General features: G+C 40.2%; 1 protein-coding gene across 11 annotated transcripts in view; it reads left to right on the forward strand.

The window, feature by feature from the left end:
* The window catches only part of LOC105009031 (membrane-associated guanylate kinase, WW and PDZ domain-containing protein 2), a 364,503-nt gene extending 347,335 nt beyond the window's left edge, over positions 1 to 17,168 (forward strand). For 5 of the 11 annotated variants that reach the window (XM_020044758.2, XM_013131917.3, XM_020044760.2 and 2 more), the window contains exons 15-22: positions 3,727 to 3,919; positions 4,104 to 4,355; positions 4,849 to 5,034; positions 6,150 to 6,486; positions 8,552 to 8,780; positions 11,973 to 12,116; positions 12,351 to 12,489; positions 15,473 to 17,168. In XM_020044758.2, the coding sequence (XP_019900317.2) occupies positions 3,727 to 3,919; positions 4,104 to 4,355; positions 4,849 to 5,034; positions 6,150 to 6,486; positions 8,552 to 8,780; positions 11,973 to 12,116; positions 12,351 to 12,489; positions 15,473 to 16,140 (2,148 nt within the window). In that variant the 3' untranslated portion in view covers positions 16,141 to 17,168. Of the gene's footprint in view, positions 1 to 3,726; positions 3,920 to 4,103; positions 4,356 to 4,848; positions 5,035 to 6,149; positions 6,487 to 8,551; positions 8,781 to 11,972; positions 12,117 to 12,350; positions 12,490 to 13,228; positions 13,340 to 15,472 lie in introns of all 11 variants that reach the window. The other 6 variants (XM_020044761.2, XM_013131922.3, XM_020044764.2 and 3 more) reach the window with 5 other exon arrangements.
* Positions 17,169 to 18,928: the final 1,760 nt, after the last annotated feature.

The following is an 18,928-nucleotide window of genomic DNA, read 5'->3' on the forward strand; positions in this document are numbered from 1 at the left end:
TGTCATGCAATAAAATGCAAATAAATTATTTAAAAATCATACAATGTGATTTTCTGGATTTTCTTTTTAGATTCCGTCTCTCACAGTTGAAGTGTACCTCTACATGTTTGTAAGTAGGAAAACCTGCAAAATGGGCAGTGTATCAAATACTTGTTCTCCCCACTGTAGGTATGTTTTGAGTAAAATGAAATGTTTTATTCTATAAACTACTGACAACATTACTCCCAAATTCCAAATATAAATATTGTCATTTAGAGTATATATTTGTAGAAAATAACAACTGGTCAAAATAACCCAAAAAAGATTAATTGTTTTAAGACCTCAAATAATACAAAGAAAACAAATTCATATACATTTTTCAGCAACAAAATACTAATGTTTTAACTTAAGAAGAGTTCAGAAATCAATACTTGGTGGAATAACCCACATTTTTTATCACAGCTTTCATGCGTCTTGGCATACTCTCCACCAGTCTGTCACATTGCTGTTGGGTGACTTTATGCCACTCCTGGCACAAAAATTCAAGTACTTTGTTTGATGGCTTGTGACCCTCCATCTTCCTCTTGATCAAATTCCAGAGGTTTTCAATGGGGTTCAGGTCTGGAGATTGGGCTGGCCATGACAGGGTCTTGATCTGGTGGTCCTCCATCCACACCTTGATTAACCTGGCTGTGTGGCATGGAGCACTGTTCTGCTGGAAAAAACTATTCTCAGAGTTGGGGAACACTGTCTGAGCAGTAGAAAGCAGGTGTTCTTCCAGGATAACCTTGTACTTGTCTTAATTCATGTGTCCTTCACAAAGACAAATCTGCCCGATTCCAGCCTTGCTGAAGCATCCCCAGATCATCACCAAATTTCACAGTGGATGCGAGACACTTGTAGGCCACTCCAGGTCTCCATCTAACCATTAGACGACAAGGTGTTGGGCAAAGCTGAAAATTTGACTTGTCTTCTTTGCTTCTCATTGATGAAGGGCTTTTTTTCTAGCTTTGCACGACTTCAGCCCTGCCCCTAGGAATCTGTTTTGAACCGTCCTCACTGTGCACTTCACCCCAGCTGCTGTTTGTCATTCTTTTTGTAGGTTACTTGATGTCATTCTACGGTTGTTGAGTGACATTCGAATGAGTTGATGGTCATCTCGGTTAGTGGACAGTTGTTTTCATACCCTCTGCCAGTTTGTAGCTTTGTTGTCCCCAATGTCTGTTGCTAGACATTTACATGACGGAAGCTACCTGACGCTCACTGTATCCCTCTGCCAGTAAAGCCAGAACAGAACCCTTCTTTTCCTTACTCAAAGCTTTTCTTTTCAACTCTTTTGTCATGTTGATTATTTTTTATTACCTTTGTGGTACTACTTGCACAGTTTCTGCCATCCAGCTGGTTCTATTGCATGAGGATAGTGATGACCACAGCAGTGGTTTTTATACTTTTCCTCATTAAATTAGATTTGGTTCAGGTAATCACCTAATCAGTACCTCATTAAGTAAAATGAGGAGTACCTGGGTTGGAATGTAACAGACACTGGAATGGAATGGCTGCCATACATGTAGAGATGCTGATTTAAGAAAAATTAGGAGTGGTCTCTTAATTCTTTCCAGAGCTGTATACAGGTGCTGGTCATAAAATTAGAATATCATCAAAAAATTTATTTATTTCAGTAATTCCATTCAAAAAGTGAAACTTGTATACTGTATACATTCATTCCACACAGACTGATATATTTCAAGTGTTTATTTCTTTTAATTTTGATGATTATAACAGACAGCTAATGAAAACCCCAAATTCAGTATCTCAGAAAATTAGAATATTGTGAAAAGGTTCAATATTGAAGACACCTGGTGCCACACTCTAATCAGCTAATTAACCCAAAACACCTGCAAAGGCCTTTAATGTGGTTGGACACAGAGCTCTGTGACCAGCCAGCCTCTTTAGCTATGACCTTTTGTGTCTTGCCCTCCTTGCAAGGTGTCAATGGTTGTCTTTTGGACAGCTGTCAAGTCAGCTGTCTTCCCCATGATTGTGTTGCCTACAGAACTAGACTGAGAGACCATTTAATAGAGAGGCGAAGGGAAGGAAAAGATGTGGTAGAAAAAAGTGTACAAGCAATAGGGATAACCGCAACCTGGAGAGAATTGTGATACAAAATCCATTCAAAAATGTGGGGGAGACTCACAAAGAGTGGACTGCAGCTGGAGTCAGTGCTTCAAGAACCACCACGCACAGACGTATGCAAGACATGGGTTTCAGCTGTGGCATTCCTTGTGTCAAGCCACTCTTGAACAAGACATAGTGTCAGAAGCCTCTTGCCTGGGCTAAAGACACAAAGGACTGGACTGCTGCTGAGTGGTCCAAAGTTATGTTCTCTGATGAAAGTCAATTTTGCATTTCCTTTGGAAATCAAGGTCCCAGAGTCTGGAGGAAGAGAGGAGAGGCACAGAATCCACGTTGCTTGAAGTCCAGTGTAAAGTTTCCACAGTCAGTGATGGTTTGGGGTGCCATGTCATCTGCTGGTTTTGGTCCACTGTGTTTTCTGAGGTCCAAGGTCAACGCAGCCGTCTACCAGGAAGTTTTAGAGCACTTCATGCTTCCTGCTGCTGACCAACTTCATGGAGATGCAGATTTCATTTTCCAACAGGACTTGGCATCTGCACACAGTGCCAAAGCTACCAGTACCTGGTTTAAGGACCATGGTATCCCTGTTCTTAATTGGCCAGCAAACTCGCCTGACCTTAACCCTATAGAAAATCTATGGGGTATTGTGAAAAGGAAGATGCGATACGCCAGACCCAAGATTCAGAAGAGCTGAAGACCACTATCAGAGCAACCTGGGCTCTCATAACACCTGAGCAGTGCCACAGACTGATCGACTCCATGCCACGCCGCATTGCTGCAGTAATTCAGGCAAAAGGAGCCCCAACTAGGTATTGAGTGCTATACATGCTCATACTTTTCATGTTCATACTTTTCAATTGGCCAACATTTCTAAAAATCCTTTTCTTGTTTTGGTCTTAAGTATATTTGGTCTTAAGTAATATTCAAATTCAGTAAAGATACTGAATTTGGGATTTTCATTAGTTGTCATTTAAAATCATCACAATTAAAAGAAATAAACATTTGAAATATATCAGTCTGTGTGTAATGAATGAATATAATATACAAGTTTCACTTTTTGAATGGAATTACTGACATAAATCAACTTTTTGATGATATTCAAATTTTATGACCAGCACCTGTATATATATTAAAGGTTTTGAGGGAAGAACAGAAGAACAGACTTTTTCTTTCCAAAAAAGTTGAAAAGTTTGTAACTCTATATACACTATGACATCACCTTGCACACACCTAACCACATAAAGTTCTATTATTTCATGTACAATCCAAAATCTAGCTATTCGTGGTTGCAGATACTCACAGATTGATAGAAAAATTTATTATATCGAAACCATAAAAGCTAGTCAAAAACTGTTCGTCAACAAAGGCATTTCTGTGGACTTCACTAATTTGCTAAAAACAATTTCAAAACAGATATTGCATTTGTTGACGAGTATGTGACTTTACACAACCAAGGATAGCTAGAAAAGCTTCAGTTGTTGCAGTCGAAGCTAAGGAAGAGTATAAAAATATAGGAAACACGACCATAGAAACCAACATATACTCTTTTCCACCCCATATACTCTTTTCCATCTACTGATTAGTATGATGCTAATATACACATTTGTTGAACAGATTGTGATTGGTGCGATTATTGAGAACACTCCTGCGGAGCGTGACGGACGACTTCAACCTGGTGACGAGCTCATCTCCGTTGATAAGATGGTGGTTGCCGGTAAACCACATAGATATGTGATTGACCTTATGCATGCCGCAGCTCGTAACGGACAGGTCAGCCTGACAGTCCGAAGAAGAGTCCACTTTCCCAGTGAGTAGTGTACATTACAAAGTAGAAAATAGTCACTACTACACTACAATACTAGAAACACAACTTACCTAGCATACACAATTTACAACGAATAGGTGTCTGGAGGAAAATCCACTTCCTCAGAGAAAGGAATATAGAAAACTTAATGTAACCAACCACTCTCTCACTTCCTCTGTTACTGTAGGTGAAGTGTTAGGGGTAAACGGCCGTAGTCCTGGTTCTGTGTCCACACAGCACAGCTCCCCACGCAGTGATGCTGCCTCGGCTATCAGTCCTGTAAATCCCAGCAACGGCCTGCAGCCATCCACCACCTCCCCCCAAGAGGGTGCAGTCCCGTTGCAGACCAGTGATGTTGTCATCCACCGCAAGGAGAATGAGGGCTTTGGCTTCGTCATCATTAGTTCGTTGAACCGACCAGAGAATGCTACCATCATCAGTGAGTCATGCAACCCCTATAACAGAATGAAAATTAAAAAATAATACAAGAGGTAAACTATTCAAACAACTGTTTTTGTCTCACACTGATGGTTTTCTAGAGTAGAATAAGATGGGTTAATCAACCAAATGGTTTGTTGGTAGTTAAGAGAGCAGACAATTATAGTGTTATCTTTACTAGATTTATAGAGCTACTCTCGCCTTGGCTCTAACCCCTTTGATTTGAGTGGGTTGAATAGTTACACAGACCCTTCCAACATGTTAAAACCTAGGGGTGAGGGTGGAAGGCATGTTCTTTCAAATTCTCACACAGTGACGCTCACACAAGACAATGTGTCGAATGAACTAGGATCTTTCTCTCATTTGTGTGTTTTAGTAAAACCCTGAGGAGCAGACTACATGGGTGCAAACATGACTTATTTCATTCACAATTTGATTTGGTCTATAATATGACACTTGAGTAAGTCCTTCAAACATAACCTACCCCCTATTAGCTGTGCCACACAAAATCGGACGTATCATCGAAGGCAGCCCGGCGGACCGCTGTGGCCGTCTGAAAGTGGGAGACCGAATCTTGGCTGTCAACGGGCAGTCCATCATCAGTATGCCCCATGCCGACATTGTCAAACTTATCAAGGACGCTGGACTCACAGTCACCCTGCACATCATCACGGAGGAAGGTTAGTCAGAAGAAATGAGAGACAGAGGTGAGGGATAAATACTGTGGAGGAAAGAAGGGTGAGTGACAAAAAGGGAGAAAGAGAGAGAGTGACAGAGGGAGTCAGTGGACATAGAACAGAAGAGGGATGGCCAATAGCTTAGTGGTTGGAGCAGTGAGCCAGTAACAAAAAGGCCCCTGGTTGGTAGCTCTGAGATGACAAGTTGAAGAGGATTTTTGCCCTTTAGGAAAGCACCTACGCTTATTTTCTTTGGTTAGCAGTTCTGGATAGGAGAATCTGCTAAATTACTCAAATGTAAATTAATGGAGAGAGAGAGCGGTGAGGAATGATCAGAAATTGCAGTGCCACTAATTGCTCCATCGAATGGAGCACATTTCATTTGCTGTAATTTTTGTATGTTCAGAAGTGTTGTGTTAATACTTAAATGTGTTAACCATTAACTAATTGTTATAAATTGGAATGTATAGATGTTTCATAATCTTTTAACTCCTCACTTTAGATAAGATTCAACTTTATTGTCATTGAACCGTACAAGTACAGTACAACAAATTGCAGTTAGCATCTAACCAGAGGTTAGAAGAGGCCTGAAATGTACAAGTCTTAAGTATAATGTATGTTTCAAGTGGGATCTATAGATGTGCAATGAAGGCAAATTGAAGGTAGCATGTGCAACTGAAATGTAGGGATAGCAGCAGTGAGGTTCCCGACGTAGACGTACATTTAAGTGAAGAATGGAAGGAAGTAAGAAACCTTGGATTCTGGTCAAACTTATCAAGGACCCTTTTCTGTTGCATTAGGCTGCATGATGTACGCAGTATACGCTAATCTATCACAAATGCTTACTACAAATACCCTTAATGTGGAGTAACAAGCTTTGTACCGTCATAAGTTGACTACCAAGGATTACCTCCCAACCAAAGAAAATGTAGAGACAGAGAAAGAGCAAGAAAATCTCTGGAGACTAAAGTGATATTTTTTAATTTTTTCTATTAGTTTTTCTCCTGCTTATGCTGTTTGAGGCACATAATGTTGAACTGTTGCTATGAAACCTCTCCATTATTATAATGAAATATTTATCTTGTTCTTCTCCATGACAAATCCATCTCTCATCTCAGATCCTCATTCAGGACCAAGCTCGGAGAAGCAGAGCCCCATGACCCAGAAACACAGCCCTCAGGCCCAGCCCAGCCCCGTAGCCACACAGTCCAGACAAGGAACATCCCAGCTAGGTCAAGCCCCAGTACAAGTGGGCCAGACAGCCACCACCCAATCAGGCCCAGGAACACCACCAGGCCAGCCTGTCCAAACAGCAGTCCAGCAAGGCCAATTACCAACAACAACCTCCCAGCCTGCCCCTGGCGTAGCCACCCAGCCCAGTCTGGCAGTGGCCCAGCAGAGCCCGGTAACCCAGCTGCCTGGTCAACCTCCCCCACTCTACCTCCATGATGGCAGGTATGTAGGGCAGAGTGGGTGGAATTTATTGTCAATATCTGTCAATTCCAGTCCATACTTTCACAGGTTTAACAATGTTTTAGATGAATTTGAGCATTTGGTGCAATTTGAGCATGACGGCTTTGGTGTGTTTGTGTTTCAGACATAACTATATAACAGCGACAAAAATATCCTCAAACTCTGGTTAAATCAGAAAATATTTACCAATTAACATCCTTTGATTAGGGTTAGAATTTGAGTTACCAATCAGGTATCAGGGCTAGGTTAAGTTTAGCCATGTTAAACATAATTGTACGCTTATTTAAGTTGAAATAAAGGTTTCCTATACATGTGAGAACCAGAAGTCCCCACAAACATAGTGTAACCTTATAATTCAGTCTCAAAAAGGTTTTTTGGTCCTGGCTAAGGTTTAGAAAAAACACAAAATTGAGGCTTGTGTTCAAATTTGGGTTCGTTTTAGGTTTAGGCATTAGGGGTTAGGATTCAGGGTTGGTTTATGTTATTGAGGTAAGGATTAGGTGTAGGGTTAGGGAATGAGAAAACTAGGGAATTGTTTCCGGTAACCAGAAGGATAGGAAAAAAATGTGTGTGACAGATTGCGTTTATAACAAAATTGCATGTGTGTATATGTGTGTGTTGGTTACTGTAAAACTTTTACAGGCACCATGTAAACTGTCAAAATTTTACTCTCTTTCTCTCCCTCTTTGTCTTTCTCTCTCTTACTTTCTCTGTCTGCATATACCACGTCACTTACCTCTTTAAAGTGAATCATTTACAATTTGACTTCTTACTAAATTTAGTCCAGTTGGAGGACTTTTTTCTCTGTCAGACCCAGAGAGCGCTACCTCTGTGAAGGATCTACGTTTGTGCATGTTTGTTTGTGTTTTAACCAAAGTAATGTTGTGTGTATTCCTTTGAAATGTGCGTCTGCATACTTGTTTGTTTATGGGTTTGTGTGAGGATCACAGCACTCCTTCCTGCTGAGTGATGTGATATCTCCTTAATAAAAGCAGGGAGACCTCTATGAAACAATTTTTTTTTATTGCTCTTACCTCCAGCCGTGATTTGCCCACACGACAGACAGACAGACAGACAGACAGTAAATCAAAAAATGAACCCCTCTATCTTTGACCCTGCATTTGTGTGTTCAAGTGCATCCAATCCAGTTGTCCCACAGTTGAGAGAGGGAAGTGGAATCCCATAAGACACTGGGTTATTTTTGAGCTTGTGCAATTTCACTCATAAGATTCTTTAGACGTGCCTAATGATATGATATGTGCATTAGTTTACTAGTTTCGAGATGTGACACATACAAAAGAAAATGTCCTAAATAAAATGTTCAATGTTGTTATTTATGTTTATTTCTTAATTAAATTTCTAAATAAAAATGTATGCTTGTTACAGTGGACCATTGTGACATTCAAGTCCAGAGTGTGTCCCAAATTTGAAGCATTTATTTAACCCCTAGTCATTCCGTGGAAGTTACCCTCAAAGTTTTGTCAGCAAGTGCGTTCAAAGGAAGTATGTAGGATGTAGGGGTCACTTTGAGATTCAAGGAAAGTAATCCATTCAATGCCCAGCAGAGTTACACCCTAACACATTATAGTTAGGTTGACATTGTTTGGTTGACCAGCTTACAAAAGAAGTAAAAACAAAGTATGTTTTAATATTTTAAAGATATTTAATTGCTATTTAGATGGAATAAGGAATCCATACACAATTCAGTGCTTGTTTTTCATCTTCAACAGAAATTGAGTAGAACATTTGTAGAATTTTAGCAACCATGACAGGGGGAATTTGCTTGGCCCAGTCTGCCACTGTTTGTTAATAAGCTCTAGATAGATTTAGATGAGCTTCAACAAATATCACGTTTGTTATTGATGCAGATTTTCCAGTAGAAAATCAGCATTTAAGAATATGCTTTTATTATTCATTCATATTAATTTCTACTGTATAAGTCTTTTAAAACAATATCATTGTAGTATTACTGCAGATATATTATGAACATTGTCATATATTACAATGGAAAAATGCTACATAATTGTCCCTTTACAATCTGCCACAGGTCAGAGGTAAAAGCCAGGCAGGACGTTAAACCGGACATCCGCCAGCCGCCGTTCACTGACTACAGGCAGCCCCCAGTCGACTACAGGCACCCTCCAGTTGCTGATTACCGGCAGCCTCCTACACTAGACTATCGGCACCCTCCTCCACTCATTGACTACAGACAACATTCTACCACACTTGCAGCACAGTTCCCTCTGGCACAGTTTCCCCCAGACTTTAGACCACAGGTAAAACTATTCCAGTGGTTTCCAAACTTTTATCAACCATGTCACCCCTAATAATTTATTTTCAGTTCAACCTGAACCTCAAAACTTTTACTAAATGGTTTTAACAACACTTGATATATGTCTGCTGTACTGAATTTACATGTTTTGTTCCAAGTCAATCCTGTCATTTAAAAAAAGACATTTGTTTAATTTAAAAATGTCATTCACATAGCCTAGGAATTGCTTGGCTTAAATTCATGCTGTATGTAGGCCTACATGATTTGTTAAAAATATAAAAAATATACATTCATATTTCAACATGACGGTGAGAATTACATATAGACCTACTTCATTTGAATAAGGGAATTCTTTGATTAGAAATAATAGGTAAACTTAAATAATGAGTTTATTGAAATGTAGAATAATTTGGGATTAGCCAAGGATTACCTCTTAGTTAATTTATGAAAACAAACAAAACAGTCTGTCAGGCAGTCAGTTGGACACATCTCTTGATGTTGGGGGACACTTAGGAAAGTGCAACCTGCAGGTCCTATTCCACTGAGAGGTGATGCCTTCTCATGCTTATGTATCAGGGATAAGAAGCCCAGCTCACAGATGCTGGGAAGGGTAAAAGGACACTGATAGCACAGTTGTATTGTATATAGCACAGATGGGTATTTGTGTCCTACAAGCAGCCAAAACACATCCAAAACAATTTATCCTAATTTTAATTTTAAAGTGTAGTCCATCTTGAGATCTGTCAATTCTCGTTGAGCTTTGATCGTCAACTTCTTGACGATCAAAGTGTTTCTAGGTATTCTGATATCACTTTGAATAAAACTCTTGCAAGTAGGGTCTTCTGATATTAAGGGGAACATATCAAGGTCACTCCACAGCTTGAGCTTGGACCAGAACTCGTTCCCTTTGTGGCTGTCAGAAAGTTATCTTATTCAAATGGCTGAACATGTCTGCCATGTAGGTGTGCTTGGCCCACCAAGGCCCCTTTTTTGTGTTCTTAGTGAGGAACATTATGCACAGTGGAAAACCGTGTTAATCTTACAGCTCATACACACAGGAGATTACCTATCCCTGTGAGAGCAAGTGCACCTATGTGTGCAGAACCCATCTCAGTGCATGCAGTGGATGACCTGCATATCTGGATTTTGCCCTTTCACTTTTGTTAGTCCTTTCAATTTGCCAGTCATATGCAGCACCATCTGAGAAAATAATATGACACATCCCTCATTTGAGATTTGTCTTGCAAGTAGGTATCATTGATATTGAAGTTTTCCTGTATTGTTGGGTGGCAGGGTACCTCTGCAAAAAAACTGTTATACTCAATAGACTCATTGTCAGTAAATTTAACATCGGAAGTGAGTTAGTAGTGTCAGCTTATGTTTGGAATCATCTATTGGCAGAGCAATTTTTCCACTATTTTCTTATATATCAGTTAGTACAACTTCTATATCATCCAGTGCCATCAATGCAATGTTTTATTGTGTTGTCAGGTAACAGAATTCTATTGATTTCTTTCGCAGCATCTGCCCCTATCATTACCTTTTCAGTTCCCTTGCAAGCTGGAAGAATGAGTGATACGGCATTGGAATTGGGCTTCTTTGCTTTGGCTGTTAGCCTAGTCCACAAGACACTGACTTCCTGCACTTAGTCAGGTGCACACATACTTGATGATACTTGCATACCAGAATATGCATCATGCCTGTATTCTGTTTACCATTTTGCACTTTTAATAGCTTTGAAATCGTCAACCTCTTTGCTTCTATACATGGGGTGTCTTGGGTCAAAATGTCTCTTCAGCCTGCTTAGGACCATTGCAGCATTTCTAAGATTTTCACTGTAGACGATGCTTTCCGTGGTGAGACCGCTAGTGTGCCCACTGTAGCTCACCACTGTACTGCCTGATTTTCTCTTTTTGGACCATTCAGTCAAGCTCCTCAGCTGATAGATTTTATTTAGGACTATGACAAATCTGTCCATCTTCAATTAAATTATTTGATATCAATGTCAGGTTCAAACTGTCCACTGGGCACATCTGGAAAGAATGTGCTTGAGGCATTACCCTGCCAACCGGTAAGCACATGTCTTTTCTCATTGTCTCATTAACAGGTACGCACACGTGTTGTCTCATTCTGTGGGACAGCTGAGTTGCAGCATAATGTGTCCGAGATATGTCAGAAATATCATGTGTGACGTACCAACACATACATGGAAATAGATGGGAAAAGGTCCAGCTAGTAGCTTTTACTGATGCAGTTCCCCCAGATTTCAGACCAGAGAAACGCTTGACCACAAACCTCATATGCATGACCACATACCTCTTATATCAGGGGCAATTTATGACGGGGACACCAAAGGTAGTGCTGTAATACTGTTTTAGTTTGCACCATCAATCTGCTTGCTACTGTAGTTCTGCAAATTCAGCTATTGTGTGTGAATCCTACCAACACAAAACAAATGTACTGGATTAGCCTCATGTTAGCTACGTGCGTTGAATGCCCTTCAGACGGTAGACACGAACACGGCACCTTACTAGCTAAGGAACACTACACACACTGCACTGCAAGCTTCTCTCATTGACTCAAATTCAAACAGCTGCAAAAGAAGGTTGATATTACTGTAGCTTGCTAGCAAACATCAGCTAACCTGCTAGCTGACACAACGAGTGACCTGTAATTCAATGCAGAGAAAATGAAGGCTGGTTAGAATTTTTATTTTATTTATTGTGTGGTAGAAGTAAAGAAATGTCTAACATATGCTTTGTTTGAACTACTCACTGAAAGTCAACCACCAACGACAGACAGTCAGATTCCTACACATGCATAGTACCTGCACCATGTGCCACTGCTGAGGGCTGGGGGGCAGTGGATCAAACCACTGTGAAGCGAAGGGTGGGGGTGTCACAATTTTCTGAAACTCAAACCTGCTTTTAAGTGTCTATAATCAGCAGAAGTGCTTTCATTGCGTATTACTATTATTGAAATTAAATAGTTATGTTTACACTTATATATTGGGGGGGACAAATCATGGTTTTCCCCAGGATGAGGGGGTCATGTCCCCCCTGTCCCCCCCAGGATTTCTGCCTATGTTTTATATTAAAGACATACACATTCATTCCACTACACATTCCAGACTACACACAGCTTATAGATGACTAGGTGCTTAATTAATGTTTGCTCTTGCTTTTGATTTGTACAGGACTTTGACTACTTCACGGTAGAGCTGGAAAAGAGTGTGAAGGGTTTTGGCTTCAGTATCCGTGGTGGACGAGAGTACAAGATGGATCTGTTTGTGCTACGGCTCGCAGAGGACGGCCCTGCCATTCGCAATGGCAGAATGAGGGTGAGGGACATCAGTTAGCATCTTGACTGCAACACAGCACATTATTGTCTTGCCAAAGAGTGATGTGGTTCTTGCAGTATGGCCACTCTCAATGCTCACCCTGTCCCATTCTTACTCTGTTTTTTATTGGCTTTGTCACTCTTCCTCTCACTCTAAATTGGGCCTATTTCTCTTGCTCTTTTACACTTTTTCTCTCTCTCCCGTCTCTATCTCTCTTACTCTACTCTTCCTTAGGTGGGGGATCAAATCATCGAGATAAATGGGGACAGTACCCGAGACATGACTCATGCACGGGCTATTGAGCTGATCAAGGCAGGGGGGAGGCGAGTGAGACTATTGCTGAAAAGAGGCACGGGACAGGTGCCTGAGTATGGTGAGGCCCCATCAAATAAACCTCAGTCTCTCTTTGTGTTTTATTTTGCCTATCATGGTTTCTTTCAATCTGAACCTATTCTTGTTCCCAGGCAGTTCCCAGGCAGGTTGTTTTTGCCTTATTAAAACTTCATTATTATGTTAAAAAACATGTAGGCTACTGGCTGGCAGTATAAAGTGTCTGGCTCAGGCTACACTGGATATAAAAGTGTCCTTTTACATGATCAAACATCAGAGATGCCACTTCATTTGATAACACACCTGGCAGTATTTTATTTTGCTAAATTGAAAAGATGACAAATGCTTCATAATCCTATAGAATTATATGGTCCCTCCCGAAAGGTCAACTTCGAATGGTAGTGGTTTCAATCTAATATACCCTGTGCACAGTGGCCCGGGGACAAGGTCCCTCTGAACATACATTTCATTCCTTTTGGCTGACTGTTTTTGTTAATTAAATTTAAAGGAGCCTTTTGCCATTGAAAATGTGTTTAATTTCCAAAGCAAGTAAAAACGACAAAAAAATATATTTAAAGTTTATAATACCTCACATTTTGAATAACTACTTAGATTTTTAGATGCTTACTTCTGCTGCTTTTATAACCCAACAATGAACAAATATCTACTTTGTGTGTGCAAAGCTCTTTTGTCTATTATGCTCTAGTCCTCTGTAATTCTCTCAAGTATAACTAATTCTCTCTGTTTTAACCCCTCTGCTTTAACTCTAATGATTGGTATAGGCTTTTACTCCCCTTCCCTTAGGAATGGTACCTTCCAACCTTACCATGTGCATGAAAGGTGACACGCTAAGCTCCCCCTATTTCTTCCTAATGGGCCACTCTAAAGACACGGTTTGTAAAAAGCTGCATGTCTTTCTCTCCATTCTGATTCTCACAAAAATTGGTGCTTGTTTGGTGTGTATGTGTACGTGCATGCATATTTGCAGTCATGTGTCTTATGTGTGCTTGCTGTGTTCATAAATTCTAAGTATGTTTGCATGTCAGTGCACTTTTGTATAATAGTGAACACGTTCCCCTGCTCAGATATTGCTGACGGCTGACAAATCTTCCGACACCTGGATCTTTACCCAGCTGAGATAACCACATCAAATGTTATAGCAATCTGTCAGTCATTTAAATTGATGATGTTGCACACAAACACTGGTGGACACATGCAACTACTGAGCAGGGTAACGCAACCCTGATCTATTTGTTTGGTTGCAATGGTCTTGGTAGAAGGAACAATTGACTACAATGAGGACCTCCATTATGGTGGATTGTGCAATAAAGTGCACCTTCAGTAATGCAAATCTGCTGCCATTATATGTGTGGGGTGTCCTTATACATTTGCTCACTGATCAATCTTGTTGCACACAGTCTTAATTTGTACGCTATATAAGGAATATAGTGCCATTAGGGAGGCTTCTATAACTTAGCATTCATGCATGACCCAACGCAGAATGCCTGGACACATACCTTAGCCCTGATGTATTGGCCATACACTACAAACCTTACAGGTGCCTTATTGCTATTATTGCAATACGGTACACGACATTGTTTGGAACGAAAATATTAATCAACAGTATTTGTAAGAATGAGGTTTGAAAACAGGGAATAAAACACCCATCAAATGCCAATGAATATAGTTATGTGGGTGAAAGTGGGTAAATCTTCACAACCACTATGGTGAGTATGGCAGCAAGCAGTTGGGGGCAAAAACAAATATTGTAAAAACATTGCCAAATCTACTAACTCCACAATGTCAATGAACAACTTGTAATTGAACACTGGCTACTTGACAAACGTAGCTACGAAATTCCTCTCCTAAAAACCGAAGCTCTTCAATTAGTCGGAGAAAGTCCCCAACCTGTTTTCACAATCTCAGCCATTGGTCTCATTGTTGAATAAGAATATCAATGCTTTCTGGACTATTTAGAATTGTAATAAGCTCCAAGCTTTTATTTTAGAGCGAGATCATAGTTTTCATACGTGATATGCTTGCACAATACATTTTCTGAAATATGTACTATTATGTTGTAGTCAAAAAAAAGTTAAAATTTTTAATAAGAACACATTTGCTATTAAGTGCACAAAAAGTTTGACATTCACCATTCGCTACTACTTCTGCCCTGCTTCCACCGATACAATTTGTGGCATGCGTTGGATAAATCCAACGTGTACACAAGACCAAACCTTCTCCAATTGCTTCTGTACTGCAAAGTTGCAAGCCAATCGCAGCATTCCATTTGAAATGTATTAACTTCAAGTCTATCACAGCGCATTGACTCTGTAGGTCTGATCGAGTTGTAGACAGCACTGAAAGAACGGACTTGGATTTCTCTATGCACAGCAGATGCCAAAAAATTCTCAATACTGGTTGATGTATACATCTAATTAATTAAACGTTAAGCTATATATTAATCAAAAATAAAGTTAAGCTATATGTTAATCAAAAATAAAGTTATCTTTGGCTCCTTAACATTTGGGAACAAGTTCAAGTATGTGTTTCTGGGAAAGGCAAGTGCCAACCTGGGCTATGGTAGACTTGTCTGGTTGAGAGAGAAAGGGGGAGCAGGGTGTGTGAGGCAGGGAGAGTATATGTTAAGTTGACTACTAAAGGATATTTTTGACTGTTTTCCATTTATTCCCACAATTACATAGAAATCATTATGATTTTATTCCTGCTAAATCACAGGTAGGCCTTTGGATATACTCTATATAACAGTATAAAGTAAATATTACATGAGTTGTAATAAGCAAAAGGAATATCAACGACATATTTTTGTCTATCGTATCGTATGCCAATATCAAATCGCATTGTACCATATCATAACAACAACCGGGGAAAGACAATACATTGAAACGTTTCCCAGTGTGTCAATACAGTATTGTATTGCTGTCATGCCTAAGGTTTACACCGCTAAAAACTATGTGTTTGCATACTAACCCGTAGGTTGTCTCTGACTGGGTGTTTCCCTCTCTTAGTAGACGGTGCCTCCACCAGGGATGCCATTTCTCCAGCCCTCTCTGCCCAGCAGGAAGTGAATATTGACCAACCACAGCCGCCCATCTCATCTCTCTCATCCCATCTAGCTTTCAACCCAGACTCCCCCCACCAGCTCTCCCTAGAGGCCACAATGCGTATGGCAGCCCAGGCCCCAGACCCCTGCTACACAAAAGGGGCTACGGATGGCAGGTCCACCCAGCCCAGGTGTAATGTCTGGGGGCAGGGAACCCAGCAGGGTCTGGAGGAGGTGGAGGGGGGATCCAGAGAGCTCCAGCCTCCGCTACAACCCCCCAAAGCTCCCAGAGGGAGGTCAGAGGAGAGAAGGGAAAGTAGCTCCACAGGCACCCTTGATGGGGAAAGGGAGCATGCACACACAACCACATGGCCCTGGGACTCTTCCTACCTAAGCGTGAACGGAGGCAGTGGACGGGGAGGGGTCAACCTCCAAGAGATGCCTGAGCTAAGAGATCTTCAGTCCAGGGTCGAGCAGAGACTCCCTGGAAATGGTGGGATTTGTTGCCCACCTCATAGCATGGACGGCACTTATGGTAGCAGTCCAGTTGTCACCCCAGGGCCCTGGAACCCTCCTGGGGCTGACAGACTTCCCAGTACCCTAAGGTCCTGGACCTCCACAGTCAGCAGGTAGACCAAATCGCTATCTGACTACCTGCTGAAACAGACCACTACTGACCTGGTTGGATTGGCTGGCTCTTCATGCTCCCAGTTTCAACCCACCACACACACCATCAAATAAAAGAGAGATCTTTATTCTCTCTCTCTCTAATAAAATAAGGAAAATGTTGTTCCCGCTTTCAAGCTGATTACACCCACCACCTTACAAACTGAAGGACATACTTTTGTGTATGTTAACGCAAAGAGGACTTTCTCAAATCAGTGCTTCAGTCAAGGCAGTCATTTAAAACCTGATGTTACAAACCCCAGAGGCTCTTTGGATTTGGGTAAAAGGAAACTTTGGACATTTTCGTAAATCAACAGTTAACCGTATCAGACCTAAAATGAATTGAGTTTCAACTGCATATGGGATGAACTTATCTAAGGACAGAGTTGAGCGTTCCGGTGGTTTGCTTATTGATTAATGTTTCTGTGCAATGAAGAAGACAGGAATTCTGAACTGAGGAAGATGTAGAGAAGGACATTCATTTAAAATCTTCCTAAAACGTGAACCTTTTTTGGACATGGACCACTTTGACGACAAGACATGTTAGAGATCGTACTTGCCTATTGAAATCATATATACTGTATAAATGTGAAAAATATGTACATTTAGTCATAAAAAAACATGCCTAGTGTTGTTTTTTTAGGCTTTGTTGTAGTTGGATACATTTAGGAAAATAACTAGATATCTGGACCGTATTTTCATGGCTTCGTCTTATTATTACGACATATCAAAGACTGTGTCTGTCAGCTGACATGGGACTAGAGAGTGATGCAGTGTTCTGGTACATGACATCATCAAACAGAGACACAAAACACCTAGAAGTTGCGGACTGGCATCCTCATTAGAGTTGAGTATGTGTAATTTTTGTGTGAAAAGGAGCTTTCAAAGTGTGTTAAACCATTGTTTACTAAAGGGAATTTGTATCAATTTACTATAAGTACAAGTCATGCAGTTAGTCCTGTTCATTGAAATAAACTATCTAGATTATATTTCAATGATCATGTTTAGATGAGTTATGCTGTATGGACCGGATTAAGACTTGAAATTAGTCGAGTGGACGTTTAGCTAGGATCTTTAGAGTCAACATACATTTTTTGGACTGTCATAGACCAGATCAGAACCCCAAATCTAAGCTAGTTTTTCTCCAAAGTTTGGCCTTTACATGTTTAAAACCATTATTTTGATATCATGGATGGCCAGGGCTTACTTTCATAACACTCTGAATTTCAGAGTAATTACATTTCTACAGAACCCTCCCTCAACTTTTTACCACAATACAGATGTATTGAACACTTTGTTAACTTAAGGATCCCAGTTTTCAGTCAACAGTCAACTTAAGTCTGTATAGAGCCCAATGTAAATTGGCAGCACATGAAACCTATAACTCCAGCTGCCCATTCTACAGCATTTTTCCCATTTCTATTCTGTTCTTGTACTGTGCTTCATGAACCACAGCACTGTGGGAGGGGGCCATGATTTATTTTAGAGCAGAGGGATACATGGCACCTGAGGTGCGGTGGACTACCTTACTAAAAGAAGAGCAGAATCTTTTACCATTGCGATCACTAGTATTTTTTTGTAATGAGCAGAATGCAAAACAAGTTAAAAAGTATTTACAACTATTCTGCTTAACTCCAGGGCCTAAACTGTAGCATTAAGGTCAAAGTAAATTGGCCTTCCCATTGAACATTAACCCGAGACACTGATCCCTGGGTCAGTTTAATATTTAATTGAATTAGGGAGGGGAAGCTGATCTTTGATCGGTATCAAGGGAAAAATGTCAACCTGGAGCATTGTTAGATTCCAGGTGCCCAAGTTCATGGTGTGTAATGCTGTTAACCCTGGTTAATTGTAATCTCAAAAGTAACAATCTTGCCAATTACGTCTTAAGAGAAAATTATTAACTGTGTTAGGAAGTTAGGACGCCAAGTCTTGTCCGATGCATGAGGAAATTAATATACGCAAACCCCTCATTTCTGTGTTAATCATAGTTTCTGGAATCCACATTTTTGTAACTTATTATACATAGATCTATTTTATGTGCATGATCCGGTATTGTCCACCATTGTTTCTGAGATGCTGTTCAGTTTTATCTCAAGGCCTTTTTAAACTGCCAGCGGAAAATCACAGAGTTCCTGGTCGAGTAGGTTACATGCATCTCACTAGTATTAATGGGTCGTTTACGAATGATCACCTGTTTAATTATCACTGGGAAGAAATTGCATTGGTACCATAATAACTTTTTTTTTTACACAAACAATGATTATTTGTAGAAAAGTTACAAAAATATTATATTTCCATGCAGATTCATCTATTTTGATTGGTCAATGCCAATTCAGAAATTATAGCAAATTTTGAAGTGGTCTTCACTCCTGAATATCATTTTTCAAAATGAATAGGCCATCCACGTTTGTGAGCACATTTAATCTGCAACTCCACTGCCACTTGTACATAAAAGATAGTTTGAACAAACATAGTTATTATTTTCTAACACTTACCTATTTACAAACATAAGCATGACAAAAGATGCCGTCTATCAAATTCATGTTACTTTTTTAAAAGGGGAGTATGTAAACTCTGTATCCATAGCTGCAGCCTCATAGCACATATGAAACCGTTCTTTTACAGATATGTCATATATTACAGCTTCGGTTCTGGGATTTTACCTAGTTATGTTGCCCAAAACATTGGGAAATCCTCTGGGACCTAGAAAATTTTACTCCTCCCTATCACTTCATTGAACTGTGGTTCAATT

The sequence above is a fragment of the Esox lucius genome, chromosome 19 (assembly GCF_011004845.1).
Source record: "Esox lucius isolate fEsoLuc1 chromosome 19, fEsoLuc1.pri, whole genome shotgun sequence".
Lineage (NCBI taxonomy): Eukaryota > Metazoa > Chordata > Actinopteri > Esociformes > Esocidae > Esox > Esox lucius.